At 37.3% G+C, this 18,369-nt stretch overlaps 1 protein-coding gene across 1 annotated transcript in view; it reads left to right on the top strand.

Annotated features, from left to right (window-relative positions):
- Window positions 1-18,369, top strand: part of LOC150086658 (uncharacterized) — a 59,173-nt gene that overhangs the window by 25,203 nt on the left and 15,601 nt on the right. The window contains exons 2-3 of the mRNA XM_090372666.1: window positions 8,325-8,488; window positions 17,241-17,810. Coding sequence (XP_090228792.1) covers window positions 8,481-8,488; window positions 17,241-17,810 — 578 coding nt within the window. The 5' untranslated portion in view covers window positions 8,325-8,480. The remainder of the gene's footprint in view (window positions 1-8,324; window positions 8,489-17,240; window positions 17,811-18,369) is intronic.

Here is an 18,369-nt window from a genome sequence, read left to right on the forward strand (position 1 = left end):
TGATCGTTGCGTAAATAATTAATGGTTGTGTTAATGTCTTTCTTGTATGATAGAAATATATCTGGCTTTTTCTTTATTGTACAGTGTACACTGAATGGACAAAAGACATGGGATACCAACCTAGTAACGGGTTGGCCCACCTTTCGCCCGAATAAGGGCAGTCACACGGCGAGCCATTGAGTCCACTAGTTCATGAAAGCGTTCCACAGGTATTTCCATCCATGCTTGCTGCACAGCTGGCCATAATTCCGTCACATCCCTGGGTGGAGGATCCAAAGCTCGAACGGACCTTTCCACAGCATCCCAAAGATGCTTCACAGGGTTCGTGTCCGGTGAACGGGGAGGCCATTCCATGGAGGTAAAATCTGAGGAATGCTCTTCGAACCATGTTCTAGTCACCGCAGCTCTATGGGGAGGCGCATTGTCCTGCTGGAAGGGTTCATTACCCTGTCGGTGCACGATGACCATGAAGGGATGCAGATCGTCTGCAAGGATGGACACGTAACCTGGACTACTCAGAGATGCATCTAGACGTACCAGAGGTCCCAACGTGTGCCAGTTGAATACGCCCCAGACCATTAACGACCGTCCACCTGCCTGAACAGTTCCGTGTTGACATGACGGGTGCATAGCTTCGTGCGGCTTCCGCCAGATACGCACCCTCCCGTCCGCTCGAAATTACTGGAAACGGGACTCATCGGACCAGGAGACTCGTCTCCTGGTCCGATGAGTCGCTCTTCGGTTGGCTGAAACAATCCGAGACAGATGTCGACGGCCACGTTCATTCACCACCTTTCTCCGCCCACAGAGCTGTCTACGATGAGATGTTATTCCGGAAATGGCGTATTCCCGATATGCTCTTAATACTGTCGAACGGGGATAGTGCAATTTCTGTACTACCTCCGCGATAGAGTAACCCATGCCCACTGTCATCCCTCTTTCAAAGTCGTTAACTCACGACGTTTATCCATACTGACATTGAATTACTGTCTATGTGAATGCAGTGTACATATATACCTGCCAAGTTCGTCCACTAGCGAGAGAGGTGACAGCATCGCGTTGCCCAGGAACCAGGTATCTCCATCCCATGAATTCTCTCCTTTCAGTGTATAGTTTAACTGAAAATCGAACCGTATAGGATATTTACTATTCAATGAGGATTTATTAGGGATGTTAGCTTTATTACTCTTTAACAGTTGAAATAAGGTAATTGGTAATCTCGTTTAAAGATAAATTTTGATAATTTCTTGCGAAGAACTCCATCACTACGATCTTCTATCCGCAATACCCACCGAATTTAGCTTCCTGTGATTTTTTTTTTTTTTTTTTTGTTTGTTTTCCAAGCTTAACTTAAAGTTCCCTTGGAAAATGACTGCTGGAATTAATTCAGAACGCGACAGTGGAACTATTAGCAATTCCAAAAGAAGTGTGTCGGGAATGCTTCCAAAAATTTTATAACTTGGAATCGGTGTATACAGTGTCAATGAGACTACTTCGAAAGAGATCTATCTGAATAGCCGGTAAGCTTCATCTTTTTCTAAATATTAGTTCAGTCCCCGAACTTTTTAATCACATGGTGTATTTATTTCCCTTAGGTAAACATTTCGAAAGAAAGGTAGGACTGTACTGCACATACTCTTAAATTCGGTTAGATCATTGCGCATTGCAGGTTTTTTCATTAGATCAGTTCATTGATAAAAGATACGGAACAAGTAATAATGAAATACAAAATACCGTTTTATTTTGCGTATGTCCACAGGCTGGAAAATATACTGAGTGGCCACTTTCATGTAAAGGATAGGTACACCTATCCTTTACATGAAATGAGTGCTCCCTCAGTACCGTCATCACTTGCTTGTACCATGCGATATCAATCAGGTGGGCACATACATTATGTATGTTTTACACCTCTTTTACTCCATACCAAGACGAATCCAAGCTAAAAGAGGGCTAAAAGAAAGGATCTATTAGGTATGTTTACCTAATAAAGTGGTCACTCTGTGTTTTTAGTACGATTTTTTGCAGAAAATCCATCGCGTTTATTCAGTTTTTTTTTTTTTTTTTTTTTTTTTTCTGTTTTTCTTGTCTGACTTATATGTATATATATATATATATGTGTGCGCCTCTTGTTAGTTTATAAATATAAAGTTACATGTGATAAATACCAAAACAATCAACAGCATATGCAGTTTTTAAATCCCAGGAACTGAGTGATTTAAAGTTACTCAGTCAGTTAAAGACTCCCACTTTGCTACGTAGGTGTGAAAGGATGCTGGCAAATAATAATAAAATCATTAAGTAATTGCAGGCGAGAACAGTAGTCAGCGTCTTACGATTGGTATCCCTAAATAAAATTGTTATTAATGGAGAGTTATGATTTTCTTCTACCTCCAAATTAAAATTTGGACTGAATTTTTGCTTAATTTTCTTCTGAACTATGAAAATTAAGAATTACCACTAAAGTTTTAGCGATGGCCCCTGTGATTCCATTATCCTTTTTTTTTTTTTTTTTTTTTTTGCGTAATTATGCATGGTGATCATTTCAAATGAGAACCCATGAAAATGAATAACTTCGAGTAAAAGAGTGCCAGAGACATAAAATATACAGGTAACATTCTTTATTCTGTGCATTGATTCGCCATCTGTCAACAGCTTGTAAAACTACAAATGTGCGTGTCGCGCAAGCAGTAATTGAATATTACCTCAAAACAGTCGTTTAAAACTACCCAAGGACCACAAAATCTGCTATACAGAAGCTTGTGAAAATGTTTAGGAAGACTGGGAATGTAAATGTTGTGACTGAAGAACGTTTTATCACCGGTTAGAGAGAGCCTGGAGGAAATGCATGAAGACCGATATTAAATTGGACTATCTTTTCCGATGGGGTCTGTTTCATCTGACTGGATGTGCAACAGATGGAAAGTCTGTTTCAAAAAGGAATATGACCACAATGCTCTCGAGATTCGTTGCCTTTAGACTTCAAAAGAAGTCTAATGGTAACAAATCTCGAGTCTAATAGCAACGACAATCCACTCACCTTGGAAGAATCAAAAAGCAAATTTTCAACACACTGCAGGCAGAGTTTTTAGGCCTGACGTAGCCGAGTGGTCAAGGGCGCGAGTGCAGTAGCATACGCTCTTTGGGTGGACCGGGGTTCACGCCTGTGACTACTAAATACGATTAACATTTTGTATTGATTGGTTGATTTATTGTAAATTCCACGGTGTTCCGTCAAATTTTAAACGAAAGGGATACGATTTTATTTTTATTTTTTTTACGAAACAGGGGAAAATAATGCAAAAAGTCTATAACTATAATGCAAAAAGTCTGGGATAAAGATTATTGAGATTTACATATTTAACAATGTTTCAAAACGAATTAAGAAATATCCAAGATTCAGAACTCTTTGGAGTGATTTCCTTTATCCTCTGGGGTTTCCCTAAAAGGATCCCACCAGAGGTTCTACAAATGTTCCATTAATTTTTATCTCTGATTATTATTATTTTTTTTCTAAATTTGTGCATATACAACCCCAGGGGCTCCCATGTGGTGAGTATGGGCTTGCCACACCCAGGGTTCTGAGCTGGATATCATCATTCTTCTCTCTCTCTCTAATTCAGAAATTTCTTTTTTGGCTGGTGCAGCATAAGCCTCATGCAACCATATAGCTAATAATAATAAAACACTTTTTTTTTTTAGGCCTGACGTAGCCGAGTGGTCAGGAGCGAGAGTGCATAGCACGCGTTCCTTGAGTGGACTGGGGTTCAAGCCCGTGACTACTAAATACGATAAATATTTGTATTGAACGATTTATTGTAAACTCTACTGACTTGGTTGTCGTGCCGGAGTATAAACAGAAAATTTTATTTAGTTTTAGTAACATCGGAGAATAAAAAGAAAACAAAAACTATAAATTTCATGTCACTAGCACTCTTTTACTTGAAATTATTCGCATTTTAATGAGTTCTCATTTAAAATTCCACCCTGTATAATAAGCTGTAGAAGCCTACTTTTTTTTTTCTTTTTTTGTAGAAAGCAGTATTCTCGTTGAACTTTCATTTTATGACATTAATACCTCCCTAAAACCTGTATAATTATTTACGTCGTATTTAAACTGTATTTTAATGCATTCTTTAATGCTGTGGAACAATATTTGTTGAACGCGGAACACCCTCTGAATTTCATTATCAGAAGAAATGAGATACACCAATAAGCTCGTATTTAATCAGCTAAGATGTGCTAATTCCACAATATATTTCGACCAGTTTCTGTTTCGGCTTGCCCTTCTCAGTCTCCATCTTTTAGAGTCAGACATCTTGTGTCTGACACTAAAAGATAAGAAAAGCTAGAAGTGAAATCTTTATTTCGCCTTGACTTGTTGAGCCTCAGATGTGTACAAGTCGGGCACCAGAAAGGAGCACTAATGATTGTCTTGATTTATGAGGTAAACGGCCTGACTGATCAGTAAACTATGGCTTGTCCCTAGCGCAGAACGCTCTCCCCTCCTTACTTCTCCCCCATTCATCATTCTTGAAGTCGTTGGTCGGGTTTGGAGGTCGTGCACATCCTCTTCCTTGTATTCAGGAAGGAAAAAACAGGGGCCACCCGTACTGGAGGTTCCTCTCAATTACTCTTTAGGGTTGATGTGTGGCAGGAGCCCTACAAAACTTGATAAGCACATACATAAAGTAGTAGCAAATGAAATAATTGTCAGTCACACCCCAATATAAAGATCATGTATTTTCATGATTTCATCAACTGGCTTCGGTACAGGGTCCATGCCAATATCTGTTTAAAAAAAATAAAATAAATGTAAAGGGGGAAGGAACAGCAACTGAACGTCTCTGTCAGGGAGTTAAGTGAATAAATAACAAGGAACATTGGCTATCCTCTTTTGATAGTCTCGTTCTCAGGTGATGGAACAAAAGTCCATAGGGTAGATTTGTGGTTTTAAACCACAAGCAGCTGTTTAGAAGTAAAGCTGTAGAAAAATATCACTTTTTTTTTTTTTTTTTTAATTGCTTATTCCTAGAACAATTTTAAGTCATGGTTATCCCACTAAAGATTTGAAGAAGGTTAGCACAGGAGCAGCTGACTCTTTTATTCAAGAAATAAGGCGGAATGGGTTTCAGAAGGATTGAAGCTAAAAAAAGAAAAGAAAAAGCTTCCTCCACTGGAGAATTTTTTGGAGACAGAACTGTGTAGTGATATCTAGGAGCCCGGGTGCATTTTGGTTTGAGTCCCCATTCTTTTTGTTCAACTATATTATTATAACTATTTAAGGAACATTCATTGGGTTCGGGTGCGTCACTTCGCGTACAGTGTACCTCTCTTTTGCACGGCCCTGCCTGGAGATCACTTAAGGAACCGGTAGTTGATATTCAAGAAGAGATCTCCAACTTCCATAACCCGGACCTTATCATCAAATACATTCTTCGTTGCATTTTCCCAATTCCATTATATGCCTCGACTATATGGTCCTCAGCACCCTCATCATACCAAGCCAGGTTCCTCTCCCTGGAATTCTGGATCTTGAAATGGCTAAATAGGGTTGCCGGGCTAACACCTACAATCTCAAAATCTGTTCTGGTCACCAATCTTAATACGCTTCCTTGGAGGTATCTCATCATCTCTAGGAACCTTCTTACCCTCTCTCAGCTTCTATCTGGAAAACTGAGGTCACCCGATATATGGGATATCATCGCCAGACCGTCTGACAGGAGAAGATGCCAGTCCAACACCTCCCCATACAGATCGCGTACAGTGTACCTCTCTTTTGCACGGCCCTGCCTGGAGATCACTTAAGGAACCGGTAGTTGATATTCAAGAAGAGATCTCCAACTTCCATAACCCGGACCTTATCATCAAATACATTCTTCGTTGCATTTTCCCAATTCCATTATATGCCTCGACTATATGGTCCCCAGCACCCCCATCATACCAAGCCAGGTTCCTTTCCCTGGAATACCGGATTTTGAAATGGCTAAATAGGGTTGCCGGGCTAACACCTACAATCTCAAAATCTGTTCTGGTCACCAATCTTAATACGCTTCCTTGGCGGTATCACATCATCTCTAGGAACCTTCTTACCCTCTCTCAGCTTCTGTCCGGAAAACTGAGGTCACCCGATATATGGGATATCATCGCCAGACCGTCCGACAGGAGAAGATGCCAGTCCAACACCTCCCCATACAGATCGAAGCTGCGTAGCATGTCCTCCCTGGACAACATGGTTCCACATAATTCCTTCCAGATGTTTAATAGATTAGCCATAGACGTTGAGAAACTTTGCAAGGACAGAACATACAGAGCTTCCATTCTTGCAGACATGTATGCCTTAGTCATGCTCTAGGTGGACTCTCTGTAATGCCGCACTATCCACGCTCTGATGTATCCGTATGCACTTTTATTTGTTGTAACTTTATGTTTTTGTATCTGGCTCTGTATACAATGCATTTGTCTGTATTTTATGTCTTATCTCTATATGTAACTCATGTCCTCTAGCTGCATAGCTGTAAAGGGACATTTCTTCGGAAATAAATTGATATTGATAATAATAATAAGTTGTAACTGTTTGTGCAGAGTGGAGTTTGTCGAACTAGAGAGGGGAACGCTAATATCAGCAAAAGTATGGATAGGATTTCCAGCTGATGAAAGAAGAACATTAATATATACGAGAAAAAAAGTTTACAAAAGAGCGACCTCGGAAACTCCAGCATTAGTTGAGAAGTCAGAAGACAGCCAACCATCATACTCAATAATCGGTCAAGGGAAAAACAGGCTTCCTAATTGCCAAAAAACAGAAGACAAACCACGAGATAGAAGCTTATTGAGAAGACATTAACCGCTTGAGTTTCTCTGGACTTTTCCGTGGAATTTGTCCAGAATGTGAGTAACAAGATATCATCAATGGATCGGCACTGGCGTAATCGATATTAACAATCGTTAATCGGAAAATTTCAAAATAGTGTAAAAAGCTGGTGGTTGATGCGTTTCTCCATTACTTTGGAAAGAGTGGAGGTAAGTGCAACAGGACGATAATTGAAAGGGAAGGATTTTTTTTTTTGGAATTGGTCAGATATGAGCAAGCAATTCCCACGAAAAATGAAAGACACTAGCGGAATAAAAGAGCATACAAAGTTAACACAAAGCAGTAGTCAACTGGAAGAGGATGCGCCGAAAATCGGACTATAGCCCAAATCTTGTCTAATCCACGAATATCATTCAATGGTAGTTTCAACCATAAGCGGGGTAAGCACCTTGTTAAGGCCTAAGAATTTATCCCCCCCAGGGCAGTCGTTATTATTCTAAGGTAGTGTCAAGTTTATTCACATCGAGTTTATTCACTTGCAGTGCGTTTCAAAGTTTGAAACGCACTGCAAGTGAATTCATTGAAAAATTAAATTTATGCATTTTTGTAAGTAGTTCAAATAGTGTATTTTTATGCCATTTGGGTTCAAAGGGTATTGCCGCTTAGACCCAGAAAGTGCTAAATCCATTACTGATTAGTTGATCCGTTGTTTTTGAGTACAACTGACATGTCCACAAATCATGGTCTCTTGCATATTTCTCCTGCAGCCTGCGGGATACAGATCAACTTTATACAGCCAATAGTTGAACTGTCTCCACAATCGAGATATTATTATACTGTATTTGGATATGGATAGATATTTAGTTTTTTTTTTACCCTCGTCTGCAAATCCGTCCCTTGCTTCCGTCCTGTAGATCATTCATACGGTGTTTTGTACCATTTGTTCACGAAATACTCAAGCATAATTGGTATCAGCATAATCGAATTAAGTGACAAATGGCGAGACCGTTCTATTTAAAATCCATCCATATTTGCATCAGTTATTTTTAAAATTTCACGTCGATTTACAAAAGGAAAGATTTTACAAAATCTGCTGCACTGTACCTTGACTCTTATCAGTGTATAAATATTAGAACGTTGATCCTCATATTTTGCAATATAAAAATTAATTTTTTTTTCAAATTCTAGAGATGAAGTTTTTTTTAATTTATTTTTTTATAGAGTTTAGCTGCGTACTAATATGATGCATTTGCACTAACTTAGACGTTGTCTAAATCTCTCGCAGCCTGAAGCTGAAGCCCTTAACGTATTTCAGTCATTTATTTATATAATTTAACTTGTACAGTAAGCTTGATTTTAAGCTGTACAATATCGAGTAAAAAAAAAAAAAAAAAAAAACCAAGTATACTTGTCTTTTTACTCTGTAATTTTTAGATCTTTTGGCATTTACTTAATTTTAGCATATTTTACAATATTTAGATCTTTTGCTTACTGAAGTCTTTCCTTTCAACAGGCAATCAAAAAGGAGAGTAAAAATGGTGAAGATCTCTCCCACTGCGCTAACGCAGAACTGAATTGCATTACAATCTGAAGTCCACTTGGGTGCGAGAGCGCATGCGTCTACGGGAAGTACATTCTTACCTGTTGTGTGATCCGAACACATGGTGCAATGAGTCGGTAAGTTTTACAAATTACGTAGTAATTTGTTTCTTCTTCCCATTTTATTTATTTATTTTTTTTAATATATGGATAACAGTGGCGTTCATTTAACCTCGACAGTACTGCACTCCACAGAAATAATCTTTTTATGACTGCTTGTAGCATCGTCTGCTACAAGATTTTCAGATTACTGTTGGTTTAGAATATAAGAATGCATAGAATACTGTATATAGTAGTTTATATTTTCCTACTTTTTAGTTTATTAGTTTTAATAATAGGGAAAAATCAACAAACTTCCATTGCTACATAAATATATGTGATAATTTAATGTTAATATTACACATAGTATTGAATTATACTTGTATGTGTATTGTACATGTCAAAGTTTAAAAGTGTTTTTTTTTTTTTTTTTAATTAAGTATAATATAAATGGTACGTGCAAATCAATACTAATATGCATATATAATTACTTAAGCTCGCTCTCTCTCTCAAAAAAAAAAAAAAATCTTGTTATTTTAGAAGTGAAAAATGCAATTAAAAAAATGTCCTAATATCAGTAATGCTTATTATGTATAAGTTGGCGTACACTAAAAAAATTACATATTAAGTTAATAAAGTCAGTTTAATGTTCTGCTACATTCTTTTATTCAAATGTGTACAGAAGCAATGAGATGCGTGTGTTTGGGTCCTCAGAGGACTAATTGTCATGAATATTTTTATCATGGAAATTCTGGATTGCTAATCGCTGATTAGCAATCCTGACCTTCGTAGAAAATCAAACTGCTTCTTTTGCATTATCAAGCAAGTTGGCATGGGGTGTGGGGGGTGTTGAAAGTCTTTACATCTAAAGATATTTGTTTGTTTGTTCATTTTTATGAATAAAAATGAAGCATACTTGAAAAAGTTTTTTTTTTTTATTTTTTGAGTTAGTCAGAATTTATTATTTTAAAGTTAGATTTTTACTTAGTCACGAGGATTATTTGCTCTGACATGTAAACCAGTCGATGTTTACCTCTACTTCCCCCCTCCCACCCCCAGCACACACACCGAATCCTGGGATTAGTTTTTTGGTTTAAAGTCAACGTAATATAAAAGAACAATCCTAGTATACTGTATTTGGCATGATTAAAATAACATTTTAACCCTACTATATAAATGGAATCAAAATTTCAAATTCTCATGAATAAATACAGTATTCAAATAGAAATCTTGTTTTTCGTACTCTTACACTGAAACTAAATACATTTTTTATAGTTACGTTTACATCTTTATAAATACATTAATAAAATACGCACATGCTAGTCAGAAGTTAACTTGTAAGCTTGTAAACCAAAAGTCATGTGACTCATTACGTGTTGAATGAACGAACCGTAATGAATGTAGTTAACGTTGGCAGACGTGAATTAACGTCTGCCAACTCGTGAATTAACGCTGAACTTTCTCCACTTAGTCCAAAAATAGTTTCATAAAAATTTAAGTCGATAATTAAAATGATTTCAAACTATATGGCAGTATTTATGGAATCTAGCAACGCGCATGCTCATTTTATGAAGTAACGGTTCTTAATTTCAATTCCGGGCTACATTGGGAAATTTTATTATTGAAAAACTCATTGGATGTTTTGTTAGTGCCACACGATGAAAGTAATACATAATACCCAACAGATAAGGTTTATTTAGAAAAAATGATAAGTTTATTTGTGCACGTGTAGTCTACACGATGGAGTGTTCATCTGTCATCGACTCTTTCATCAAATAAACGCTCTACGTTTATTTGCAGAAAGACATAAAATGAGGTCGGGTTCGTACGGCAATATGCCATACGAGTTCATCAAGCTCTTATGACAGGATAATTTAGAGTCGTTTGAAAGAAATATCAACAACTTTTATTTATTTTAACGATTATTTCTCGCATATGTGTAATTGTAATGAACTCCGTAATTTTATTTTTAACCGTATAAAAAGTGTATAAGATATTAAATGTACAGTATCAGTATTTTAAAACTAATTTAATATAGTGTACGTGAAGTTAAAATTTAAATATTGCTACACTTGTACTTCTGTTCGCTGAAGTGTGTATGCTGGTCATTGACTGGAGTTTCTCCGTTCAAGGTCGGACACTGATGAACAATAGAGCTTCATAGAGTTTCAGATAACTTCCAACTAAATAGGAAATCCCTCCGGAAATGGGGTCGGCAAAGTCGAGGGAACAAAGCTATATACTGTAGAAACGTTCTCCCAATGAGTTGGCAGTAGACAGTTGTTACCACTTGGTGCTACATACTCAGAAGTATTGCTTTTATGGCCGATGGACCTAGATATCAAATTTTAATAACATCCATTCTTCTGCCGGCCAGAATTATGTAGAATAATATTCAGCAGCATTCATTTTAAAACTAAGCATGAGAGCGTAAAATGTAAGCAGTAAATTGGCCGATCGCGAAATTTTATTATTGGGTTTGATCAAGTGTAAAGATCAGTTAAGACCAAGCAATGAGTAAATATCACAATAGTTATGAATGGATCCACTCAAGAATCCACCCAAATTTTGCGTAACCTTGAACCAGGATTATTTGAGTGTCACCGAATTTATGGAAATGCACATTCCTGGCCTCTACTATTTAATATTTATATTAAGTATTTAATTCTGATGTTTAACAATTCTTCTATCTGTTTTTAAAGTTGTTAATCAACATATAAGTGATTTATCATTTTCTTAATCATTAATTAGGCGTATTACAACTAGGTGAACACGATTCAGGAAAGATTTGAAGACTAACATGTGTAATGGTATCTTCCAGGTCGGTTTTTGAATAAAGTTTTCAAAATAAAAAAAAAAAAAAAAAACCGTGTCAATGACACCGTAAATCACCAGCCTTATAGCATTCCCAAGATGCCTTGAAAAGTAAACAGTTTTGTTTACTTTTCACTGATTCAGCCCAATGGGCTAAATTTTGGCACCGGTATAAGTAAGTATACAAGAATGACTAAAAATAAGGAAATCCTACCAGGGACTGACTGCTAAAATTGTTGCTTAGTAACAAAATACCAGTAAACAGCAAGAAGAAAATTTTTGTTTTACAGTGTTTCGCCCAAATGATGACGTTAAATAAACACGACGATGTTTAATTTGCTACAATGCTTGAACTGGGCTGAAATGCCGTTCCTGGTGATATACAAACTTACTTTTTAAAATTATGCTGAGCGTTCCGGTTGTTATTAAACTTTCAGAAACCCATCCAAAATGTCAAGGTGGCCGTACGATAGGGCTGGCTCAACCTAAGGCAATAACCAGAGGGCGCATTTCACATAACTTACACTTTTTTTTTATTTCTACGTTTTTCACATTTTTCCGGTTTTAAAAATTCATTGCAAATTGCTTGAAACTATTTTGAAAGAAATATATTGCCGTTAAAATCAATTCTTGGGGTACCATTCAGCTTCTTATTCAGGGCATCTGAAAATCTCAGCCCGGTACTGATTACCGATTCATCGTGGATTCCGAATTTCAGAACTTGTATGTTTGGATTCTTTTTCGCCTATTTTTGGGATGCAAAATCTGGGCTTTAGGGAGAATAAAACATTATTCGCCCCCCCCCCCATCAGTTACCAAAACCATCGAACTTAGATCACAGCAAGCATTGAGAGCAAGCACGGGTAAAACGGCCTCACCGGGGAATGCCTTTCTCCCTCAGTTCATCTTTCTATAATTCTCAAGATTCGAGTACCGTCGATGATATGAGAAAATTTTATGGGCCTTTTCTCAACGTGGCAGAGTTAGTCGGTCCCAGGAGAGGGTAGCATGGTTTTTCGTCAGGCAAACAGAACACACGCAATTTAAAGACAATATACTTGGAGCAACATGGCCCTAGTTGCTGGTACTCCTAAAACCCTATCACAACAACAACCCAATGTTCGAGTCTCTTACACGATGTCCGCCCGGGAAAATAGACCCATCCTGCTGTCGACACCTCTGGTGATCTGTGTAAAAGTTCCTGACGTCTCAAACGAAATAATCCCTTGACGGGAATCGAAACTAGGTCTTTTCCACGACGGCGGAATGACAATAATCATAATAACCACGATCCTGCCGGGGTTGTTATTGCGTTACTTTACTCAGGGCTCGACAAATCTATTGCCTGGTATCCATTGAGGACTAAAATCTGTCCTGGCTACCAGCATTTTACAGGTGAGGAGTTAGCCAGACATTGCAATTAATATCTGTTGGGTATTTTATTACAGTTCGTATAGAAATTAAACATCTCATCTGGTTGTACTTCCATGCTCTTAGTAGCTAATACTCCCTGGCAGACCGCTTAGAATATTAGGAATCAATTTTTAATCTCGAAATCAGACTTGATTTTCACTCGTTTGTAATATACGTATGTGAAATAATCAGAAGTAAAGAGCATTTTAGAAAGTGGAATTATAAGGGGACAACATTTTAGTCCACAGATCTGATTTAAATTTTTTTTTTTTTAATCAAAAATGAGTGCCCTTGTCGTACGGATATACTGTTCATGGTTTCAAGAAAGTTAGTTTTTACCGTTGTGAGAATTTTAACTTTAACTCCAGCAAATGCCAAGTGTGAGTTGAAATGATATTGCAAGCTTGGGGACAGGAGGTTTTTTTTTTTTTGTTTCTAGATTGTCATTTATGAATATAATAATCCAATGAATTTGACGTAAATAACGTGAGTTTTTTATATTTATAACAAATGTGATTTTTGTCGAAATAATAAATGTCTAATTCTGATGCAGTAAAATAAATAAATTTTCTGTTTATACTCCGGGACGACCAAACGGTCAGAGGAGTTTACAAGATGCACAGAATAGAAGAAACAGCAGCGTTTCAGCAGTCACCCCGGGCTTGAACCCCGGTCATTCAATGCACGTGTATTTATGCGCCCACGAGCCTGACCACTAGGCTATGGCGGCCTCCGCCGTAGATGGAGCTCCGTTCATATCTTCTCGCAGAACCTCACCATAATGCTGAAGACTTTTGTAAAGAATGATTGTTTCTAAGCTAGCTTATCTTTGATATTTTTGATAAATTAAATTCACTTGGTTTTTTGTTTTCAAGGAAATTACATCAATATTCTACAACTGTCATACAAAGTTTTAGCCTTTAAAAGGAAACAAATTTTGTAAGGAAAAAAAAAAAGAAAGGTACAAATGATTGCATTTACATCAGTTTTTATAAAAAAAAAATGAAGTTCATTTTAATAAATTAAAATCAGTAATTGAGCATTTATCGCAACTCCAATTTCGTTGGTTGATTTTATTATCGCTAATATTGTTAGTCGATAAAGGCTGGTTCTGATTAGTTTATGTACTAATTGCTATTTTATCTAGAATTGATTGTTGTAGGGTTTTAGGCGCATTAGCAGCTTAGGTCATATTGCGCCGTATATAATGTCTGTGATTGCGTGTGCTCTGTGGTCGATTTGCTATTTTCTGAGCGCAAAACTCGAATTTCCGGGAGAAAAAGCATGCTACCTCGGTCATATTATCCCAAGGACTCCCATCTGGTCAGTATGGGTTTGGCACACCTAGGGTCCTGAGCTGGATATAATCATTCTTCTCTTTCTTGGTGATTCCTTTCTAATTCTGACTCTTGTTCTCTCTCTCAGGGTAATTCAGAAAATTTTTTTTTTTTTTTTTGGCTGGTGCAGCATAAGCCTCAGGTTTCTTTGCACCATATGGCTAATAATAATAATGTAAAAAAAACCCATAAAAATTCCTCGCGTCATTGACGGGATTCAAACTCTGGTATTTTCCACTCGGTGTGTGTGGGAGGATGTAAGACTCCCAACTAGGCTACCCACGAGGACTTAGAATCGATACTGATATATTATGAGTACAGTACTGCGAATTAAGGCGAGGGGATGGAAGAAACTACTAAGAGTCCAATCTTCAGCCACTAATTCGATGACTGAGTTGAAAAACTATAAAATATGCTTCTTCAGGTTCTGTGTTCAATTTGAATGTTGGGGACCAACAGTTTCCAACCAACTCTGTCTCTTGCTTTGCGAAATAGTTCTTGTGTCGTAAGACCCCCTGGCCGTTCTTTGATGTTATCAAGCAAAGAATGTTGTTTCAGTTGTCAGTCAATGCTGTTTCATTGATTGTTTTCATTATATGGGAGGTGTAGATCAAAGATGTGGTCGACACTTAATTAGATATTGCTGCACCTGGAACAAAAATTTTTCGCTCGATAAATAAATTAACAATAAATAATGAAATACTGAAAAATGCATGTCACGCTGACTCATTTTTCTGCGTTTTAAAGATTAAAAAAGTAACAGTAAATAAATATTTTTAAATTCACATTATTGCCCCCCTTATTTTTCATACGCCAGGGTAAAGTGCCGTACCCTATAATTACTGCTCTGGTGTCAACTCAGTGCTCAATAATGAAATACTGTACTAGGTAACATTTTTACCGATGGTTGTTGCACTCGTCATAAGATTAAACTTGAATAACTTGCTTGGAAAGTCAGCTCGTCATTTGAGGAAATTCACAAGAAGGCTACACAGTACGAAATCCGAGAACCAGATGTGACAGAAAGATTACAATTTTTTCGCTGGTTTTTGCCAGGGTCGGATTTAGCGGAATGATAAATACAGCCCTCGAGGCCGTATTTATGGAATTATAATTCGAATATGGAATTATAGATTTTTTGTCTTCACCGAAGAAAACGGCGAGACTCTCCCAGATAGTTTGGCACCACCACGGCTGCTTTGGCTTATGCCTAAATCGGGCAGTTCACCCAAAGTGGTAGTTAAAGGAAAGGTATTAATAAAAATAAAAAATATATATTATAACACTCTTCCATTTTTTTTCATCACATTTGGGACGCAGTATTTTTTGCAAATGAGATTCTTATTCCATAAGATAAGATCTCATCTGTAAAAGGAGACCTAGTCTAAACAGCAGAATATGTCGAAACGAAAATAGCACGTTTCTCACGTGAGTTATATAATATAGTTCATATTCCAAAAGTTTGGAAATTGTTTTCGATTGCGGCGGCACCTTATTACCAATAAATGGCGAGAAGTACTTTCCAATAGGGAAATTGGCATTATTTATTATTTCAGTGCAACTCAAATGCTTTTTAAATTTTTTTGTTTTGCAAAACTCGGGCTTATAAACTTAGTATAAAACGCACGCCAACTGGTAGCCGATCAAGACTATTTTGCTGGTTTTTTTCCCCTTGTTAGTTGGTGGCGCATCATCTTCTATGGCCATAATGCATCTCCCGAAGCTTTTTTGCATTTTACTGTGATCCAAGCCCAAGGCGGGAATCGAACCCGCGACCTTGGGGTTGCCAGGCAGGCACTTTACCTACCTGGCTAGCCCGGTCGGCATTTTGCTGCTGTGAGGGGTTATAATGATAAACGATATGTGGCTGACAGTAATGGAAAATTAAGTCTGGAATTTAGCTCGGATTTCTTAACTAGCCATTGTATAGTTTACAGTTATTATACTAAAACTTAATATAAAACACAGCATTTGCTCCAATTTACTCAGGCTCTGGAGAAGCGACCCCCCCCCTCTTCCTTTTAGATCCACCACTGAGAGAGAGAGATTTTGTTTTCCTATTAATTTGTAGTTACTCTGAAAAGCCAATATATTTATAAAGCGGGCAGGAGCGGACTGCTTGTAGTTGGAACCGATGGCGCCGTGCAATTTTTGGCCCCTTTTATTTATTTATTTATTTATTAATTAATTAATTAATTAATTAATTAATTATTATTATTTTGCAGCAGTAATACGCTAAAAATGCTATTTGTACCTGGTGGCGATCGCCAACTAGCTGTCAGACCAGTCAGTCTTTGAAGGAGGGTTAGATTTATTAAATATAGTTTAATAAATCTAAGTAAAATATTTTATACTTAGTGTTAAGCGTAACTAAGAATTTTGACACCTAAGGCCACATAAATGCGATTTGTTTAAAAAATTGCAATTATAATACTTTTGAATTATTATATTATTTAAATTATAATTATTATTATCCCTGCGATGAAAAAAAAAGTATTTGTAAAATAAATTATAATTCAGTTATTCTAAGTCTTTTTTTTTTTTTTTTTTTTTTGACTCCTTTCAGCTCCTGTGGCGCCCCACACTTGCCATACCCAAGTTATTTTGCTTAATGACCCTTTTTTGTATCACAAAGGGGGAAAAAAAAAAGTCTACCTGATACTTTATACATAATCCATTAATGGAACCACTAACTGTTTTTGTTTGTTGGCGTGATCCCCCTTCTCTGATATGTCTTTTTTTTTTTTTTTTCCTTTTTTTTTTTTTGCCCCGCTCCCGTAACCTTCACTTTTTTCTAGCATATTTAGTTCAAAAATAAAACTGAAAATATAAACGTGCATTACAATAGTAACTGAGCTGCATTATTATTCGATTAAAAAGTTAACGGCATGCATTTTATATTTCATATAATATCAAAGAACTGTTTCATGTCCGCACAGTTTTTTTTTTTTTTTTCTATTTCACTAGAACTCCTTTTTTTTCCGCGTAGGTATACAAATGTTTGCTTCACAAGCGAAGAAATGTTTTCTGGCGCAAGCTTTCTTGGCGTCTGCTAATGTAGCTTTTAAATACCCCATGTAGCCCGTAGCGCTTTCGACCTCCTGCTGTCACGATACTTATAGATGTGGAAATGCATACCAGAATGCTAAGGATGGTAATTAGTAACTGCAAGCAGTTGATAAAAATGGTCGCGTTATTTTACTGAGTTCTCATTTTTTTTACATTAGGCGATCCAGTTCGGCTCACACAATGGAGTCCGGTTCCGGAGAGGATAATGCCGGCTGTTCGTGCTTGGGGTGTAATCCGCAAGTGTTTACTTCAACGCTTCTTGGAATACTAGCCTGTGTCCTCGTCACTGGAGGGGTTTTTTTGGCCTTTCACAAGTGGGATCATATGTGGCTTTTGGTGTCTGCAGTAGGAATCGTACTTATCATCATCGGAGCGGGTTTACACTATTGTAGCAGCAAACAGCAAGGAAGTCATCGCAAAAGCCGACCAAATAAGCAGCGACCATCCGTTGAACGAGGTCTTCACGAGCAGTTATTACCAACAGCACCACCACTTGGCAATGCTTGTTCAATAAGCCAGCTCTCCCTGAACATGCTTCCACCTTATTTTCCCGCCTATGGAACTGTATCATCGCAACAGACGACAGCGCCCCTTGTGGCTCACAGTATTAGCCAAATCATGCAAATCAATGGCCAGAGCTTCATCTTGCTTCCTGTATCGGGGGATACTTCCACAGCAGATACACAAAGTTTAGTAACAAGGCTCAGTTCTATCCTTCCAGATCAGAGGTAAGATTATTTAGAACCTCGAGATATGATAATTGGTATGGTATAAAATCCGGAATATTGTTGTGTTTTTGGGTTGTATTTTATATTATTTGACCATGAGGTTTATATCTGGTGAGTATGGGCCTGGCACACCCAGGGTCCTGAGCTGGATATCATCGTTCTTTTCTTTCTTGGTGACTCCCTTCTACACACTCTCTCTCTCTTTCGGGGTAATTCAGAAAAATTTTTTTTTGGCTGGTGCAGCATAAGCCGCAGGCTTCCTTGCACCGTGTGGATAATAATAATAATAATAATAATGTGAAGAAAGAAAATATTTATTATTTTGTTTAATTTCTTTAAACCTTACAGGTTGGTTTTTTTTTTTTTTTTTTTTCTCTCGCGGTGTGGTATAGTACGTATTGGCAACATGATACAAGGAAGCAAAGCTGACACAGCATCAGCCAAAAAAAAAAAAAAAAGAAAAGAAATTCCCCATTCCTTCCAGTAATGTGCCCTTAAATTTATTCAAAGCTACCTACTTTCACAGCTCATTACTTTCTTTCTGACTACTTTTTTTTTT

The sequence above is a fragment of the Mastigoproctus giganteus genome, chromosome 4 (assembly GCF_048544385.1).
Source record: "Mastigoproctus giganteus isolate SK-2022 chromosome 4, ASM4854438v1, whole genome shotgun sequence".
Lineage (NCBI taxonomy): Eukaryota > Metazoa > Arthropoda > Arachnida > Uropygi > Thelyphonidae > Mastigoproctus > Mastigoproctus giganteus.